This window comes from Triticum aestivum, chromosome 3D, assembly GCF_018294505.1.
Source record: "Triticum aestivum cultivar Chinese Spring chromosome 3D, IWGSC CS RefSeq v2.1, whole genome shotgun sequence".
Classification (NCBI taxonomy): domain Eukaryota; kingdom Viridiplantae; phylum Streptophyta; class Magnoliopsida; order Poales; family Poaceae; genus Triticum; species Triticum aestivum.
The window spans coordinates 133764900-133782797 of record NC_057802.1 but is presented as its reverse complement, the minus strand read 5'-3'; the positions used below and the strand labels follow the sequence as shown (position 1 = coordinate 133782797).

Sequence of the window (17898 nt, the reverse complement as noted above, 5' to 3'; positions counted from 1 at the left end):
ACAGACATGCAGGAAGCAAAATCAATAGCACGGCGAGGTTAACTCACTAGATATAATCAAGGATGTACATACTTACCACTTACCGGGGGAGGGGGGCTTGCTCTTGATCCAGCGGGCATCGGCCTGAGATGGTACCAGAACTTTCGCCGCAGAGCGTGCACAGAACGACCTGCGGACATATAGTGTCATGAAGTGTTTCAACAATGCTCGGGGAAGCTTCGGCTCAACGCCTCCTCCCAATACGACGGGTGTCGACGGCTGGGGGTTCAAATTCATCGCTGCAGCAAACTGATTTTCTGAGGGCAAAACCTGATTACCTAGAGCAAGGGCGTTGGTTATGGTGGAAGACTAAGGGAATGGAGCAGATCCGTTCCTGAAAAGGAAGAATAACTCCTTCTATATTCTTGAGTTTACTTAGTGGAGAAGATGAAGAGGATCTTGTGTAGAATGCGAAGAGAGTTGTGCAAAATCAATCTTCAGTGAGGGCTGGGGGTAATTGGGGAGACGACGGGCTGCGGCGGCGCACCCGGAGGGCAATTCCTATTTGGCGCCTCAAGCGCCCGATTTAGTTGATTTTACAATCGGGTGCATACCCCCCCCCCCCCCCTCGCATCGCGTATTTGGGCCTGGCCAGTTATCTCGCGTGAGCTACCCGGCTGCTTCGTCCGACCCCGTACCCTTCCTCTCCTTCGCATCTTTTTCCTCTTCCTTCTGTCTCCTTCGCATCTCTCCCCGCACCGCCGCCGACTGCTTCTTCTTCGTTTCCATCGGATCCACGTGCTGGCTTCTTCTTCGTTTGGATCGATTCCCCACGGCGGCTTCTTCTTCGTCTCCCTTATTTTTCTGGTTGGAACCCTAGGCGGAGGCCGGCGCTAGGTTTTGGATCAAACCCTAGCCGGAGATCGCCATAGATTCAGATGGTTCGTGGTTTCTCTCCGTCCAAATTTCTTGATGCTGCTTCATTCCATAGTGGTTGCGTTCATGCATGGTTGTATATGTGTAGGGGGGAGGGGGTAGTGATCTGTGTGTTTGGTAGGGGGTGCGGAGGGGGTGGTAGGGTTAGTCATCAGTGTTTATGTATGTTTTTGTGCCCAAGCGCGTTCAGATCTGGGTGGTTTTTTATTGATCTGAAACAAGTTTTTGCTTGATTTTTCTAGTCAGATTCGTTCTTATTAAGGTCAAGTTCTAGGGTTTCAATTTTGGGTATTTTGGACATTGAAATGCCCATCCTAGTAGTTGAGCAGCTACCACTATTTACTGTAATATGTGTGTATAGATGCATTAATACTGTTTTTTCTACTACACTGGGTTAGCTAGATGTGGTGTTGAATACAGACCTTGGCATTTTTTTGAAGACTCTTGATGTTCTTCCCAATAGCAGAAGTAATATGCTATTTTTTTTTGCGATCAGATGATGCTCACTACATTTTTCATATGCACTTCTTTTTTGCAGTACCAGATGGTATTCAAGATGCGCAAGACGAAGATATACAGCAGGTGGATGCAAGGGGTCTTTGTGATGACCAAGGCGGTATGTTCTTACTCCATCACTCATGCAACCCTGTTTGTGAGTTTATCAATTTTTTGTTCAAATCAGATTTGTTCTTTCTTGGCATTTCTTTTGCTCAAATGTCCGTCGACCTTATTCTAGTTCTAATCGAGCCGTCTAGGGGAACAAAATCTGTTAAGGGATGGATTAGCATTTTGATTAGGTTAGTTTTTAAGAGATTGTTTTCAGGTCGGTCATACATAATCACAAAACAGCTTAGGGTTAATTTCCAATCCATGTTCTGTGTGGTCTGATATGTTTCACATCTTTTGTTTTTTGTGAGGATGTGTGAATTATAACTTGTGGAAAAATCGAACAACATCGTTTTTCTACATAGCAATGATTGTAATGTTTTTTTGTGATGGTTGAATTTTGTCTTATGGTTTTGAATTATGCTATAAGATGGTAAATTGATAACTATTTTGTTTTCCAACTCTGCTGCTGTCGTGCCTTATTTATCTTGGGAAATCTTTTTAAGATTGCACTGTTGCTTGCATTCTTCTAGCTAGCATTGTTGGGCTGTTAGTTTGTGGTGTACTGGCCACACATATAGTGATAGCTGAGTTGCCATATCATAACCAATGCATTCTTCGAAGCGAAGTGGTGCTCGTTATCTCAACTAATGAATGAATTATCATCTTCTCTACAAGAGTGTAGTATTATCTGCTCTGACTCTGTTTTGTTACAGTTATGTTATTTGATATGTCCAAATGGTGATCCTGTTATGTTACTGTTACCACTGATACCTGAATCCATGAATGTTTTGTTACAGTTTCTTGTCAATGGACTTTAGTATGTTATGGTTTTCTATATTATCTGGAATATGATAGATTCATAAGTAGTTCTCGTTTGTTAATAGTTTTTGGTAAATCTGTATTTGCAGCAAAAGAAGGAGGTGGGGTTGGCCAAGTTGAAGAACTAGAAAGGGAGGAACCAACTGAATATCCTTCACGAGGTCTCCGCAATGACTCAGGTGGTATGTTAGTTTTTCTCTTTTCATTTTCTAGCTTTCAAATTTGGTATAGTATGATAGTAGATCAAATTGCTGGGAAAACAATTTTTGTGTCAGTTTTCTGGTCTTACCAGATGCTTGTATATTCATTTTTGCAAGTTGTCCTGTTTGAATGTTTAGTTTGTGTCTTTTTTTAATCATGTGTAGATCACATTTTTTTCCTTCTCAATAGTAACATGTTTTCTTCTCATTTTTTTCTTGAAGTACTTGTTCGACTAATCATTTTTATCTAAATGCTTGTTTTTATGTGTGTTTTCATATAGTTCAATATAGCTACTTTGTTTTGCTGGTCCTCTAGCATTTCTTGTGATACTCTATCGGGTTATGCTTTTTTCATATTTCATGTTTATTTATTATCAGTTGTTGTTATTTTTTTCATAGCCCGAGTGTTCCCTAGGAAGTTATGCAAGCCTACATACATTACCAGACTGTCTTTCAAGCGTTGGAATAAAACTGTTAAGAAGTTTAGTGACATTCAGTTAGGCCATGTGACAAAGTACAAAATGGAAGTTGTGCTTCATATGCCAAAGAAACTTATTTTCCAATGAATCTGCTTGAATGGATAGATCAGCATATGTTTGGAAGTAAAGAGCCGTGTTTCAAGCATAAGAATAAAGTTATCAAGATTACTAATGATATGGTCAACAAAATTTTCGATTTCCCTGGTGGCACTGAGCCTTTTATATTCAGTAGTGACGATCCCTAAGTGAAGGCAGAGGTTTCAGAGTTAAGGAACAAGTATGTTGATCATCGGAACAAAATGCCAATCAACAAAATAGAGGAGTTGATGCTTAGTGACGAGACAGAAGATGATTTTATCAGGAGCTTCACATTTTATTTCCTATCATCTATTTTGTGCCCTGCGTCATACTGGTAACATGAAGTTTTTGTACTCTAAGAGATGTTTCTGCTATCCCTTCACTTGACTTTGGGCAACTGGCACTGGATTTCATGCGTGAGGAGTCAGAGCGTCACTTTGAAATGATCACGAACACACCAACTGTTGAGGAAATGAACAAGTCTTCATATATTGGGGGATGTCTTCCTATTTGGGGAGTAAGTTCAATCTTCAGCTCCACTATTTTCTATCTCTCCACTTTCTATTTTACTGACCTGTTTATTTTTTAAATGGTAGATCATTTATCTGGATTTTGTTGATTTTGATGTTATTGAGAATCATCAGTCAAATGTGGATTACTCTCTTCCTCGGATATCTCATGTGAAGACTGAAGATTTCAAGTATCTTGCAATGGTTGATAGGAATTATGAGTTTAGGAAAAATTACGGGGTTTTACCAGTAAGCATCACATACTGTATATCGATTCTTGACTTATCTTTTTAGTTCCAGTATTTATTTTCATCATTTGTTCAACTGCAATTTGTAGCTGCGCGGCATATCACGCACCCCATATGCCAATGAGGCGCTTGTTAACAATGCTCCTGATGCTGCTGGTGTGTTTAATTCAGTTCCTTATGTGGAGGTATTTCTTATGAGTAGAATCATTCATTTCCATTTGGTTTCTTCTTTGTTGTCTTTTTCTATCTTATATAGCTAAACATTTATTTGTAATGTGAAATGTAGGTCAACAATGCCAATAGTGTTCCTGAAGCTCTGAATGGGAACACGTCAATTGATTCAAAATGTCCTCATATCATTTCAGAAGGTACCAGATGCACTGCAAAATTTGAACCAGGCGTAAAAGTGAAACCAGAGCCACATTTGAAATCAGAGGTATTTTTTGTGTTGTGCCCTTTTTACGTTCCTATCTAAGTGTTTTCTTGAAAGAAGTGTCCTGTTTACTAACATCTTTACAATCCAGGTTCCCTCCTATGATGTCTTTAAGCAGGAGCCAATCGGACCGAAATTTGAGGTATTTGTTTTTGTATTGCTCATTTATGTGTGTGTGCTATCTTTTTTTATCTCATGCTTTCATTCTTGGCCTGATTTCTGTGTGTTTCCTTATGTCCGGAACTTGTGTGTCCTGAATTCAGTGTACCAAACACCAATTTTCCTGGAATAGTATAACTTTTAAGGTTATTTGTGAGAGGTTAAGATTTACACTTGTGCTTAGCATATTCTGCGCTATGGCTATTCGGTCAAGTAGCACTTGTTCTAAGCATATTGTCTTTGCTCATTATCCCAGTCTGTTTTGTAAATGGCCAATTTGAATGCGGCAGGACTATATTCTGGATTAAGTGAATAAGTAGTGTAGTAAGATTGCAGCTGAATTTACTATAGATTTTTGGTAATTTGATAATACCATTTTCACTCTATTTTATGACTGATCATGACCAGAAGTTTTAATACTGGATTCGCAAGTAAACTGATATGGAACCTTTCTATTTGAAATGAATGTTGCATGTAGCTTATTGTCCTTTTGGCTAGTTAACTTGTTGTCTGAATTCTGTGTTTTTCCTTATGTCCAGAACATTTCTGTCCTGAATTCGGTGTACCAAACACCAATTTTCCCTGTTCACGTTACACCTCTGAATACCAACTCTGTTGATCAAGCAACTACTTCACAACCTAAGGTTTGCTTGAAGTTTTTCAAAAAAAATTCCTGATCCTAATTTTGATTGAACTTACAACAACATTTCAACTTCCTTTGTCAGCATGAAGAAATCTTTCTATCGACTGAAGCAGTTGATATCAAATTTTCTAGTGGAGTTAATGCAAAAAGAAGTTTTATATTGATTAGTTCCGCTTCTCCAAATGAAAGAGTCGAGCGCTTCCAAGGGACTCCAATCATTATTGAGGATGATTCTCCTATCACACCTGCTGCTGCGACTAACGAAGACATACCAGCCTCTCACTGTCATACAAGTGTAGGAATTCCAATGAACATGGACTTTGTTGACCAACGAGGTTATAATTCATGCATATTATGTTCTTTTCCTTTCTGTGTATTTCATTTTCTTGTAATATGAGTCTGGGCGCATTGCATCATTTAATGTCCAAACTTTTCCTATCTGTGATATGTAGGCTATTCTACAATTAATAATGCAGAAGCTGGACCAAGTACAGGACATAATACAATTGGAAAGAAGAACAGAAAAAAAGAGCAGCTAAACTTCAATCTCCTGATCCACCCAAGAAACTCAAAATATCTCGAGAAGTGGATATCTTCTTTTCCGAATATCTGAGGAAGCCTATCTTCCAAGAAGAGTTAATTCTCTTATTCCTTTAGTTATTTTATCGTTTCTTATTCATTAATTTATGAGAACTTTTTTTAGGCTAGACATCTACCTAGAAAAATTATTGTAGACATTTTCCAATCTGTGAGCAATTTTATGCACTAAATTAGTTGTAGCCATTTTTCCTCATATTTGTATTATGTAATGCCAACATTTTTTCTAACAACCAAAGGTAGTTGAGATGAACAACTTTGTAGTTCATATAATTTTAGACTAAAACGATGTTTATCTTTTTCTTTTTGGCTACCATAGTGTTGCATACGCACTAAATTAATTGTTAAACTATATTTTTAAGATCCATTTTCTCCATATATAACAATACTTATGCTTCTTTATTCTGTCCAGCACACTTTTTGTTGACATAGAGGGTTTTCCTGTAAGCTATGAGAATTACTTAAATTCATTTAAAGCGAGGGGTGAGATTGGAGATGAAGTGATGAACTCATTTATTCAAGTTCTTAACTACGAATCAAAGATGTCATCTAAAGTAAAGCCTTATGTCAAGAAGTACTGTTTCACTTTGTACTTCACTGTGAGTTTTCGTTCTAAACTACCTACCTGCTTCTCTTTTGACCATTTTTTCTTTTTACTTACATTCAAACTGAGCTTTTTACTAATTTGCATTTTGTTTGTTCACAGAATAAATTGTTGGTTCCCCTTGAGTTATTTGATCCAGTTACGTGCATACGAGAATTTGATAGGATTAATTCAGAAGAAAGCCTCTGGAAACAAGACTTGGTAAATCTTTTCAACTTATTCAATGTTAAGCAAGATCAATTCTATTTGTTTTATATACTCATTCTGCTGTTTCTTGTTGTTCAGTTATACTTCCCTACTATAAAATCAAACCACTGGGTTATACTTTCCATCAACTCTCTCTTCGAGAGATCTCACTTTTTTGATCCCTGTGGCACTATTCTGGGAACTACCCAAGAAGAACTTGTCTACAACTTGGTAAATAATTATTGACACATAATATCATTTGATTTCAACGGAAACAAATTTTTTTCTGCTCTACCACTTCTGAATATGTATTCTCTTTATGAGACAGTTCACAAAATTCAAATTTGGTTCATCAAATCACAGTTTCAGTTCATTAAATTCATATGCAATTCACTTCAATACAAACGAGTTCACTACTTTGGTTTAGTTCACGTCATTTCATGTTTTACTTCACCATTTTTCAAACTCAATTGGAAATTAGTTCAGAAAAAATAGTTCTGTTGAATTCAAAACTAGTTCACCAACGTTCAAGTGACCACACATTTTTGAATTTTAGTTGACAAATTTTAAAACCTAGTTCATTGGAAACTAGTTCACCAACATTCAAAATCCAGCTCACAATTTTCGAATTCAATTCATGAAATTTCAAATTTAGTTCACTTGCATTAAACATTTAGTTCACAAAATTCAATTCCAACAAATTTGTATTAAAAAGTAGTTCAAGAAAAATCGTATTAGTTCACTTTAATTCAAAACTAGTTCAGCAACATTCAAAATAACATTCATAAAAGTTCACTACTTTGGTTTAGTTCACGTCACTTCGGATTTTAGTTCACTACTTTATATAGTTCACGAAAACCCAATTTACTTCATGAAAACTCAAGTCATCAATTTTGTATTCAAACCAGTACAATTGTTTTCGATTTTAGTTCATGGAAAACCAAATTAATTAACTAGAATTCAAAACTAGTTCACCGACAATAAAAATATAGTGAACCAAATTCAAATTCAGTTGAAAATTTAGTTCACCAAATTCAAATTTGGTTCATCAAATCATAGTATTAGTTCACTAAATTCATATTTAGTTCATCAAATCACAGTTTTAGTTCACTAAATTCATATCCAGTTCACTTCAATACAAATGAGTTCACTAGTTTGGTTTAGTTCACGTCATGTCGGATTTTAGTTCACAAAAAATCAAATTTAGCTCATCAAATTCAAATTTTGAATCAAATTCAAAACTATTTCACCAACACTCAAATTTTAGTCCATAAAAAAAATCAAATTTAGCTCATCAAATATAAAATTTAGTTCACGTTGATGTGAGACTTTCTTCTTTTTTGTCTTCTCCACATAACCCCCATCATTATATTCTATTCCACCCATAGTGCTATATCCATGGCTCACGCTCATGTATTGGGTGAAAGTTGAAAAAATTTGAGATTAATAAAGTATGAAACAATTGCTTGGCTTGTCATCGGGGTTGTGCATGATGAGAGCATTCTTGTATGACGAAAATGGAGCATGACCAAACTATATGATTTTGTAGGGATTAACTTTCTTTGGTCATGTTATTTTGAGAAGACATAATTGCTTTGTTAGTATGCTTCAAGTATTATTACTTTTATGTCAATATTAAACTTTTATCTTGAATTTTTCGGATCTGAATATTCATACCGCAAATAAGAGAATTACATTGAAAATTATGCTAAGTAGCATTCCACATCAAAAATTCTGTTTTTATCATTTACCTACTCAAGGACGAGCAGGAATTAAGCTTGGGATGCTTGATACGTCTCCAATGTATCTATAACTTTTGATTGTTCCATGCTAAATTGTATTCTGTTTTGGATGATTAATGGGCTTTATTATACACTTTGATATTATTTTTGGGAATAACCTATTAACCGGAGGCCCAGCCGAAATTGATGTTTTTTTGCCTATTTCAGTGTTTTGAAGGAAAAGGATATCAAACGGAGTCCAAACGGAATGAAACCTTCGGGAACGTGATTTTTGGAACAAACGTGATCCAGAGGACTTGGAGTCTACGTAAAGCAATCAACGAGGAGAGCACGAGGCAGGGGGGCGCACCCACCTCCCCCAGGCGCGCCCTCCACCCTCGTGGGGCTCACGTTGCTCTATCGACGTACTTCTTCATCCTATATATACCCATGTACCCTGGAAACATCAGATACGGAGCCAAAACCCTAATTCCACCGCCGCAACCTTCTGTACCCATGAGATCCCATCTTGGGGCCTTTTCCGGCGCTCCGCCGGAGGGGGCATTGATCATGGAGGGCTTCTACATCAACACCATAGCCTTTTCGATGATGTGTGAGTACTTTACCTCAGACCTTCGGGTCCATAGTTATTAGCTAGATGGCTTCTTCTCTCTCTTTGGATCTCAATACAAAGTTCTCCTCGATTCTCTTGGAGATCTATTCGATGTAATCTTCTTTTGCGGTGTGTTTGTCGAGATCCAATGAATTGTGGGTTTATGATCAAGTTTATCTATGAACAATATTTGAATCTCCTCTGAATTCTTTTATGTATGGTTGGTTATCTTTGCAAGTCTCTTTGAATTATCAGTTCGGTTTGGCCTACTAGATTGATCTTTCTTGCAATGGGAGAAGTGCTTAGCTTTGGGTTCAATCTTGCGGTGCTCGATCCCAGTGACAGAAGGGGAAATGACACGTATTGTATTGTTGCCATCGAGGATAAAAATTTGGGGTTTATATCATATTGCATGAGTTTATCCCTCTACATCATGTCATCTTACTTAAAGCATTACTCTGTTCTTATGAACTTAATACTCTAGATGCATGCTGGATAGCGGTCGATGTGTGGAGTAATAGTAGTAGATGCAGAATCGTTTCGGTCTACTTGTCGCGGACGTGATGCCTATATACATGATCATACCTAGATATTCTCATAACTATGCTCAATTCTATCAATTGCTCGACAGTAATTCGTTTACCCACCGTAATACTTATGCTCTTGAGAGCAGCCACTAGTGAAACATATGGCCCCGGGTCTATCTTCCATCATATCTTCCAACACTTAGCTATTTCTATTGCCGTTTATTTTACTTTGCATCTTTATTTACTCTTTATCATAAAAATACCAAAAATATTATCTTATCATATCTATCAGATCTCACTCTCGTAAGTGACCGTGAAGGGATTGACAACCCCTTTTATCGCGTTGGTTGCGAGGTTCTTATTTGTTTGTGTAGGTGCGTGGGACTCGAGCGTGGTCTCCTACTGGATTGATACCTTGGTTCTCAAAAACTGAGGGAAATACTTACGCTACTTTACTGCATCACCCTTTCCTCTTCAAGGGAAAACCAACGCAGTGCTCAAGAGGTAGCAGTTCTCAATGTATTCCAGAGTGTGTTCAATATCAGTGTTTCTCCTCTTTTCTCACTCTTCCCGCTTTAGGTTGTCAAGATTCTTCACATCAAATGTAATATTTCCAAATTTCCCACCACTCAGCTTCCTAAATATGCTCATGATCTTTCTTGGTTTCACTCTATGTTCCTGTAAAAGCCTGGATAGTAGCTTCTCAGCCTCATTCATGCTTCTATGGCTTAGAAAAAACTTTGTCAACGATGGAGAACTGACCAAATATTGGTTATGCATCAGATCCTGAGCTGTTATATGCCATTTTCCATCCACCAAACTAACTTTCACATGCATCTGGCAGTTGTTCCTCTCAACTACACTGCACTTGCGTTTTCTTAATCCTTTATATGTTGTCACACTCTTCCTACTCTTATTGTAGCAAATAGTAATCTTCCTACACTGGTGCGCGTCGGTCCTAAATAAACGGTTTTTTACCCCTTTGCTCGACGGCATTTGGAACCGTTGCCAAGTGAGTGTGTGCGATAGGGTGTCCTTCCCACACGACCCAGAAATCGTCGGGGACAGGCCCTCCTGGGGCCCAGGCTGGGGCCGTGTGCGATCGGGTTAGGCATCGAAACCCAATTATTTCCGTATGTATGTTCATCCCACACGGTAATCCGAGAAAATCATTTTCGTAGGTATGTACATCCCACATGGTAATCCGAGAAAATCATTTCCATAGGTATGTACATCCCACACGAAGAATCCCAGAAAAACATTTCCGTTCGTATGTATATCACACACAGTCAATCCAAGGAATACGCTTCCGTTCTTATGTACATCCCACACAGTCAATCCAGGGAAAACGATTCTGTTCGGATGTAAATCCCACACAGTTTTATGTGTAGGCTCATGTGTGAAAGGTGTAACTTTCACACACGGTCTTCCTTGGTTAACTGTTTGCTTTTATCAACTATATCACACACGATTTGATGAAGAAAACCGTGTGGCATTGGGCTATCCATCGCAAGCGCTTTTACTGCTAGAACCGTTTGCAAAGGTCCATGACACATTTAGCAGGTTTATTAGTTTATAATTAATAATTCCAGTATTACGCAAATTCACATTTCATATCGAACAGCTCTTTGCCAATTTCATATCAGGCACATAAATATATTATAACATCACAGTACGGTAGCTACATGAAAATAGCACAGTACAACATATAGCTAGTTCAACTTCATAAGAACAATATATTCATTTCCCTAATGGAGATCATCCAGGCTCGTCTTATCCACCTCTGCTTTCAGTTCAGTAAGAACCCGTTTTGCACGGGCCAACTGGGTAAGTGCCTCCTCCTTCGCCAAGACCATCTTAGCAAAGTCTGATTTAAAAAATCTGAGCTCATTCTCCACCTTCAACTTTTTATCCCGCATCTTGAAATATGCTTCAGCGTTGACAAGACTTTCTGTAAGCCTACGTGTGTTCACTTCCTCATACATGCTCCAGAGCTTCGTTAGGCACATCTTCAAAGACTCTGGCCACTCTTGATCAACCCACTCCAAGTAAGAACACTTTCGTTCATCCTATAATATTTAAAACTAGATCAGTAACAATTGTAGGGGAAATGGGTTTATAGCAACATAGAAAATCACCAATGCTTATTTTGAAAAACTGAAGAAACATGTTAATTATGACATATCTTCTCAAAAAGATCAATGTGCAAATGAAATAATTGGTACTGAGACAACAACCAAATTCTAGAACATCAGAAGCTATAATAAACTACAACGACACTACAAGTTCTTACTCATGTACAATAAATAACAAATTGAACATTTTATGAGGAAGGTAAATATAACTGCAACAGCATAGCGACAGTGTTTGGATGACAGCAAATTGATACTAACAGGTGTGTACATGCAAAAATTTAGTAACATAGAACTAATAGCACTAAGGCCGTCCACCATGTATGCCAAAACTGGTGTAAACACAACTGTTGCTAAATCTCGCACCGGTGCCCTGAACTGGCGAGCCGATGTAGCGGAAAAAAAATCAGGGACCCAGACTCCGGAGCACGTAGTTGCTCCGATGCCCAGTTCCTTCGTGCCATAAAGATTTAGCATTTTACTGCTTGGCTGCTCGGATGTGTGGACCAAAGTTGGCCGCACAAACTGCTGAAGCGGTGCCAAATAATTTTCTAATGGCACCGCTGATGAGATGGTAACAATTTAAGATACTAGGTACAAACTGTGACACTGTCTTAGGATGCGTTTGGTTGAAGCTGTGGTATGAATGGGTTGGGACCGTGACAGTGTCTGAATCACCTCTAACAAATGATTTGTAACAACGGAAGAGGGTCTAACCTTCTCTGCACATGCCAGAAACTTCCTCCCAGTGTTCACAGAATCAAACACAAGTAGCTTCACGCATGGAGATTGATGGTGACAACAAGCAGATAGATCTTCAGCCACCCCGCTCCGTTCGTTGCCACTGATGGTCTTATGGAGCTACAAGAGGAAGAAACGACTCAAATCGACCTCTGGGTAAAAATCCGTCATTCCAAGTCATAGCCCGAGAGAGAGAAGAGAGGCATACCCGGGTGGTGAAGGAGTAGTCATCGGAGGAGGACCGCTGGAGATGTCTTTGAAGAAGGCCATGGCGACCCCGGCAGTAGGATGCGAGACGGCGAGAGCGAGGAAGTGGCTATAGCTTAGTAAGGAAGGAAGGAGGAAATAGGGGAAATGTGACTTGTGGTCGGGGAGAAAAGGGGGTGGTGAAGGGGGAAGGGGGCGGGGGTAGATATTTTGGAGGTAGGCCAAAATTTTGGAAATGTGGAGGGAAACTTTGCGCGCGGTGCCGCCGGAACATTGACTTTGAACGATTGTGTGCATCGCAAATGATTCTTCTGCTTTACGCGCATGGGATGAGTTTGATAATTCAATTTTTGGTCTCGAGGCATGGGCACATTCACTTTGAACGTGCACAGTGCCGCCGGACCATTCACTTTGAACGATTGTGTGCATCGCAAACGATTCTTCTGCTTTACACGCATGGGATGAGTTTGATAATTCAAATTTGGTGGAAATTTCCCTGGGTACGTCATTGCATAATTTAACATCGCTTGCTAATTTGGGCACACAAAAGAGCGTGCAGTAGACAGACCACAGTTACTGAATCGAGCAATTTTAGTAATTACACAGAGCCAGTTGACATAAACATTGCTCTAACAAAAGACCAACATTAAAAACAAAGCCTGAGTACGCATAACTAAAATTCCGCCGCCGCGCCGGCCTATGCATCGCCGGTGTGAGATGAGACATCGATGACTTGTCCTGGCGACATGCCACCGTTGGTGGAATCCGCGTCCCCCCTTCTGAAGTCGACCGTGTCCTCGTCCTTGTCCTCGTCCTCGGCGCGACCCTCAAGGTTGTAGTACTCGTAATAGTGGCTGCGCCAGAGCTTGCGTTAGTACTCCACAGCCGATTCCTCGATGGACAGACTCTTCTCTACCTCGACCTCGGCCACGCGCAACTCCTCCTCTGGGAGCTCCTCGATCTCTGCCACCTCCTGCATCTCCAGCTCCCGCTTGGCGACCTCATGAGGAAGCAGGTGCTCCATGGCCACCGCCGCCTTTTCAGACATGGGTTGCATGCTGGAGTCTGAGGTGGCCTGGAATATCTTGGCGTGTGCATCCTCGATCTTGGCGTGGATGGCCTCGACTCGGGCCAGGGCGACATCAGCGGCACGGACGGCAGCTCGAGCGCTCTCGATGTTTGTAGCCGTCGCAGTAGCAGCTGCAGCCGTCTCGGCTGCTGCAGCTGCCCTGTCGGCTGCCGCAGACGCCCTCTCGGCAGAAGCGGCCGCGCTCAATGCGGATGCGACGACACTCTCGGCGTAGGCGGCCGCGCTCTCGGCACAGGCGGCGGCGCTCGGGGGGGGGGGGACGCGGCCATCGTACGAACCTTCACGAAGCGTTTCCACGGCGTCATCTTTGCAAGAAGGGGGTGCAGGAATGGGGATCGGGATTCGTGGATTCGGGGGTTGCCGACACTAGAGCAGACGAGCCGGCGAAGCTTAAGGAGGGAGACTTATATAGACCCAGATATTTTCACCGCAAACGGTTCCTAGAAAACAACTGTGTGATGTTGTAGATATTCTTTATTAGTTGTGAAAGACGAATTTGGAATAAAGTGCCAACGGATGGTGTTTTAAATGAACGAGAAATTTTGTAGTACTAATACAACTGTCATGTCAAATTTTGGAACTTCTAAGACATTTAAGTGATTTTCTGGCCATTTAATGACCGTAATTGAAATTTGAACTACATGTACATGCAATAGCTAACCATAATAGTTTGAAAATCATATTTCGTGTACTTGTGTGCGATTTAATTCCATGTGCAGTAAATTGGAAGGAATTTGCAAACATATTGGTCTAACGGCTATGACACAATTAAGGATGGAGTGACATGGCATTTTAATTCCAAAAAATTAAAAAAATCAGAAACACATGAAACCTTGGTTGATGTAATGTCATGCCACCAAGATGATGTGGTAAAAAAATTGGCATGTTTGACCAAAGTTTGGACACACACCCCTCACAAACCGGAGCAACTCGCTAGAAGGTTCGTGGTTCTGAGAGGGAACAATGCATGTTTGATGACGAACGGGAGATAGCTTCCTCTTACGGCCTTGAATTTTTTTCTACGTCTAACGTGCACTACTACAACTGTAATGTGAAATTTTGGAAAATTCTAGGGGTCATTTGACCTTCCAAACACATTTAAGTGATTTTCTAACCATTTAATGACCATAATTCAAATTTGAACTACATCTACATGCAACGCCTAACCAAAACGGTTTGAAAAATCATATCTACGTACTTGTGTGCAAGTTAATTCCATGTGTAGTAAACTAGAAGGAATTTTCAAACATATTGGTCTCACGACATGGACACATGCATACGTATGCATGGAGTGACATGGCAGTTTAATTCAAAAAAATAGAAAAATGATCAGAAACACATGAAACCTTGGTTGATGTAATATCATGCCACCAAGATGATGTGGTAAACAAATTGGCATGTTTGACGAACGTTTGGACACACGCCCCTCACAAACCGGAGCAACTCGCTAGAAGGTTCATGGTTCCGAGAGGGAACAATGCATGTTTGATGACGAACGGGAGATAGCTTCCTCTTACGGCCTTCAAATTTTTTCCTACGTTTAACGTGCAACTGTCATGTGAAAATTTGGTAAATTTCAGGGGTCATTTAACCTTCTAGAGACATTTAAGTGATTTTCTAACCATTTAATGACCATAATTCAAATTTGAACTACATCTACATGCAACGCCTAACCAGAACGGTTTGAAAAATCATATTTTTGTGTACTTGTGTGCGAGTTAATTCCATGTGCAGTAAATTCAAAGGAATTTTCAAACATATTGGTGTCAAGGCATGGGCACATGCATGCAGTGCATGCCATGGCATTTTAATTCCAAAAAATTAAAAAATGATCAAAAAACATGAAACCTTGCTTGATTTAATGTCATGCCACCAAGATGATGTGGAAAAAAAATTGGCCTGTTTGACGAAAGTTTGGACACACACCCCTCACAAACCGGAGCAACTCGCTAGAAGGTTCGTGGTTCTAAGAGGGAACAATGCATGTTTGCTGACGGACGGGAGACAGCTTCCTCTTACGGCCTTCAAATTTTTTTCCTACGTTTAACGTGCACTAATACAACTCTCATGTGAAAATTTGGAAATTTTCAGGGGTCATTTGACCTTTTAAAGACATTGAAGTGATTTTCTAACCATTTAATGACTGTAATTTAAATTTGAACTACATCTACATGCAACCCTAACCAAAACGGTTTGAAAAATCATATTTTTGTGTACTTGTGTACGAGTTAAAAAATCATCAGACGATGTAAATATCTGGTGTTCAAAAAAGAAAATGTAAAGATCTGGCAAGACAACCGGCCCCACACGATTGGCACTCAATCTCGCGGCTCGAGGTTTGGTAGGTGATTGGCAGGGATCATTAATCAGACACGGTTCTGTATTGGAAACCGTCAGCTATTATGTTCACACACGGATTTGCTGCGGGAATTGTTTGTAATTCAAAGTACAGTACTCGTAAATTCCGGCGACCGGCGTGTGTATTGTCCCCGTCGATTTAGATTCTGGACGCCAATAAATACTATCTTGCTCACGTTGCCCCGCCTGCATTCTCATCTACATCCTCCCCTTGCTCGCTCGCCCTCTCTCTCTCTCTCTCTCTCTCTCTCTCTCTCAAATCTCTGCCATGGCGCTGCCGGTCTGCCCACGCGCTGACGAGGAGTCTCCGCCCCCCGAGGACGCTCACTCAATTAGCAGCGACGAGGACCCCTACGCGCCGCCTGACGAGGTTGCGCTGGACCCCCCCAACTTTGGATTGGCTTTGGGGCCATTACAATCTTTGTTTGTGGAAGTCGCTGCCACCGGCTGAGAAAGCCAGGCAAGTGGCGTTCAAGAAGGAGATGGCGGAGGAGGAAGCCAGGTACCAGGCGGCCTGTGAAGCCCGTGATGCCGCTTGGAAAAAGGAGGCGGAGGAGCTTTGGGGGCGGGGGCGTCGTCGTGCCGAGGAGGTGTACGAAGACGGGTACTTCGCAAGGAAGGTCATAGGCGCTGGGAGCCTCGTCGCTGCGTTGAGGTGGGCCGATAAGCTCCAGCGTGCCACCGACGAGGAGCTCGGGTGGGCGCCCGACGAAATGGCAAGATCGGCCGCGCGCGTCCGCCAGCAAGAGGCAGATCGGTACGTCAAGCGTCGTGAGGAGGAGGAGTCGGAGTACTGCCTCCACACTGGGAAGATGCCACGCACCAGGGAGCTGCTCACGAGGGGCTGCCGGATTACTAGCCCCAGGAGGGATTTTTAGTTGTAGTATTGTTCGTTTTCAATTTTATGCATTGTACCTAGTAGTTAAGTATCATCACGTATATGTGATGATATTCTATATATATATATATATTCTGTGATGATCTAATGAACAATTAATATATATATACATATATATATATATTATGAATTCCATTTTCTATCTGTTTTTGTATACTAATTTGAATCTAGCTATTATCATCCACATATACAGAATGGAAAGCGTATATACACACATTGAAACAGAATATATAAGAATGGAAAACAGAGTACACACATTGAAACAGAGCAATAAACAGAGCAATACTATGATTGCTGTGAATACATAGCTATCCACGTCGAAACGACTTTTCAAAATAAAATGCGTCCATGAGACCATGACCAGCAACCCTTTCCTAGGGTAGCTCTTGGCTCTGCCTGAAATCATGCAGGCATTCGTCCAAGCGGTCGACACGCTCGCGGTACATCTGGAGCGCGATCTCAAGCTCCAAGTTGGCTATTTCATCGGAGATCACCAGCTCGAGGATGCGACGGCCATGTTCCTCTACTGCGCCCAGGTGGACACCTGGGCCAAGGAGGCGGTCGAGCCTACGGACCAGCGCGTTGGCATCCAGCAAGCCGCGGACAAGGCGAATGGCGGCACCCACGCGAACGGCTCGGCGGGCGTCCGTTGCAAGTACGGCGCTGCCGGCCTCTGGTGCAAGTACGGCGCTGAGGGCCTCTGCCCACTCCTGGCGAGGAATGGGGGTACTGACTGGACGTGTACACAGTTGCGACGCCATGTCGACAGTAGGCAAGCGCCGATGGATCCGCTGTTGCTGTGCGGCGCGCCGCGCCTCTCGCCTGCGGCGCTCCAACGGTCTCGCCGTGCGGCGAGCCACAGCCTATTGGCGCGGACGCGCCTAGCTTGCTCTGCGGCGCACCATCGATCATGTTGTGCGGCGAGCTGCAGCCTATCGGCGCTGACATGCCTATCTTGATCCGTGGCACTCAAGCGCCATGCGCCAAAGTTCCGCTCAACCCTGGCGATGACGCGCATCACGGCGTCATCCATCGCATTGCCGGGGAGCGCCTCGGCCTTGATGGGTCGTGGCGCCTGCTCGTTTTCCTCGTCGACGAGGTTGATGGCAGAGGCGGCGCTTTGGTGGGTTGG

At 41.6% G+C, this 17898-nt stretch overlaps 2 protein-coding genes across 5 annotated transcripts in view; both read left to right on the top strand.

Moving 5' to 3' along the window:
- The first annotated feature begins 603 nt into the window (after positions 1–603).
- Positions 604–6288, top strand: LOC123077876 (uncharacterized). Of its 4 annotated transcripts, none has more exons than XM_044500229.1 (12): positions 604–920; positions 1454–1531; positions 2433–2522; positions 3461–3617; positions 3697–3858; positions 3947–4042; positions 4144–4293; positions 4382–4432; positions 4989–5093; positions 5175–5427; positions 5545–5727; positions 6102–6288. In XM_044500229.1, exons 4-11 carry the CDS (start codon positions 3513–3515, stop codon positions 5703–5705), a joined length of 1083 nt encoding a protein of 360 aa, XP_044356164.1. In that variant the 5' UTR covers positions 604–920; positions 1454–1531; positions 2433–2522; positions 3461–3512; the 3' UTR covers positions 5706–5727; positions 6102–6288. The 4 variants fall into 4 exon arrangements, with proteins under 4 accessions (XP_044356164.1, XP_044356160.1, XP_044356163.1 ...); XM_044500225.1 differs by having other exon boundaries at positions 2943–3617; XM_044500228.1 differs by having other exon boundaries at positions 2433–2525.
- LOC123076197 (uncharacterized) overlaps positions 6102–17898 on the top strand; it is a 66000-nt gene continuing 54203 nt past the window's right edge. The window contains exons 1-4 of the mRNA XM_044498580.1: positions 6102–6288; positions 6396–6494; positions 6579–6710; positions 8429–8522. Of these exons, the coding sequence (XP_044354515.1) occupies positions 6193–6288; positions 6396–6494; positions 6579–6710; positions 8429–8522 (421 nt within the window). The 5' untranslated portion in view covers positions 6102–6192. The remainder of the gene's footprint in view (positions 6289–6395; positions 6495–6578; positions 6711–8428; positions 8523–17898) is intronic.

Coding starts and splice junctions, on each gene's coding strand:
- LOC123077876 (XM_044500229.1), top strand. CDS start 3,513: ATGCGTGAGGAGTCAGAGCGTCACTTTGAAATGATCACGAACACACCA. Junction 4,043..4,143: donor ATTCAGTTCCTTATGTGGAG/GTATTTCTTATG, acceptor TGTGAAATGTAG/GTCAACAATGCCAATAGTGT. Junction 5,428..5,544: donor GGACTTTGTTGACCAACGAG/GTTATAATTCAT, acceptor TGTGATATGTAG/GCTATTCTACAATTAATAAT.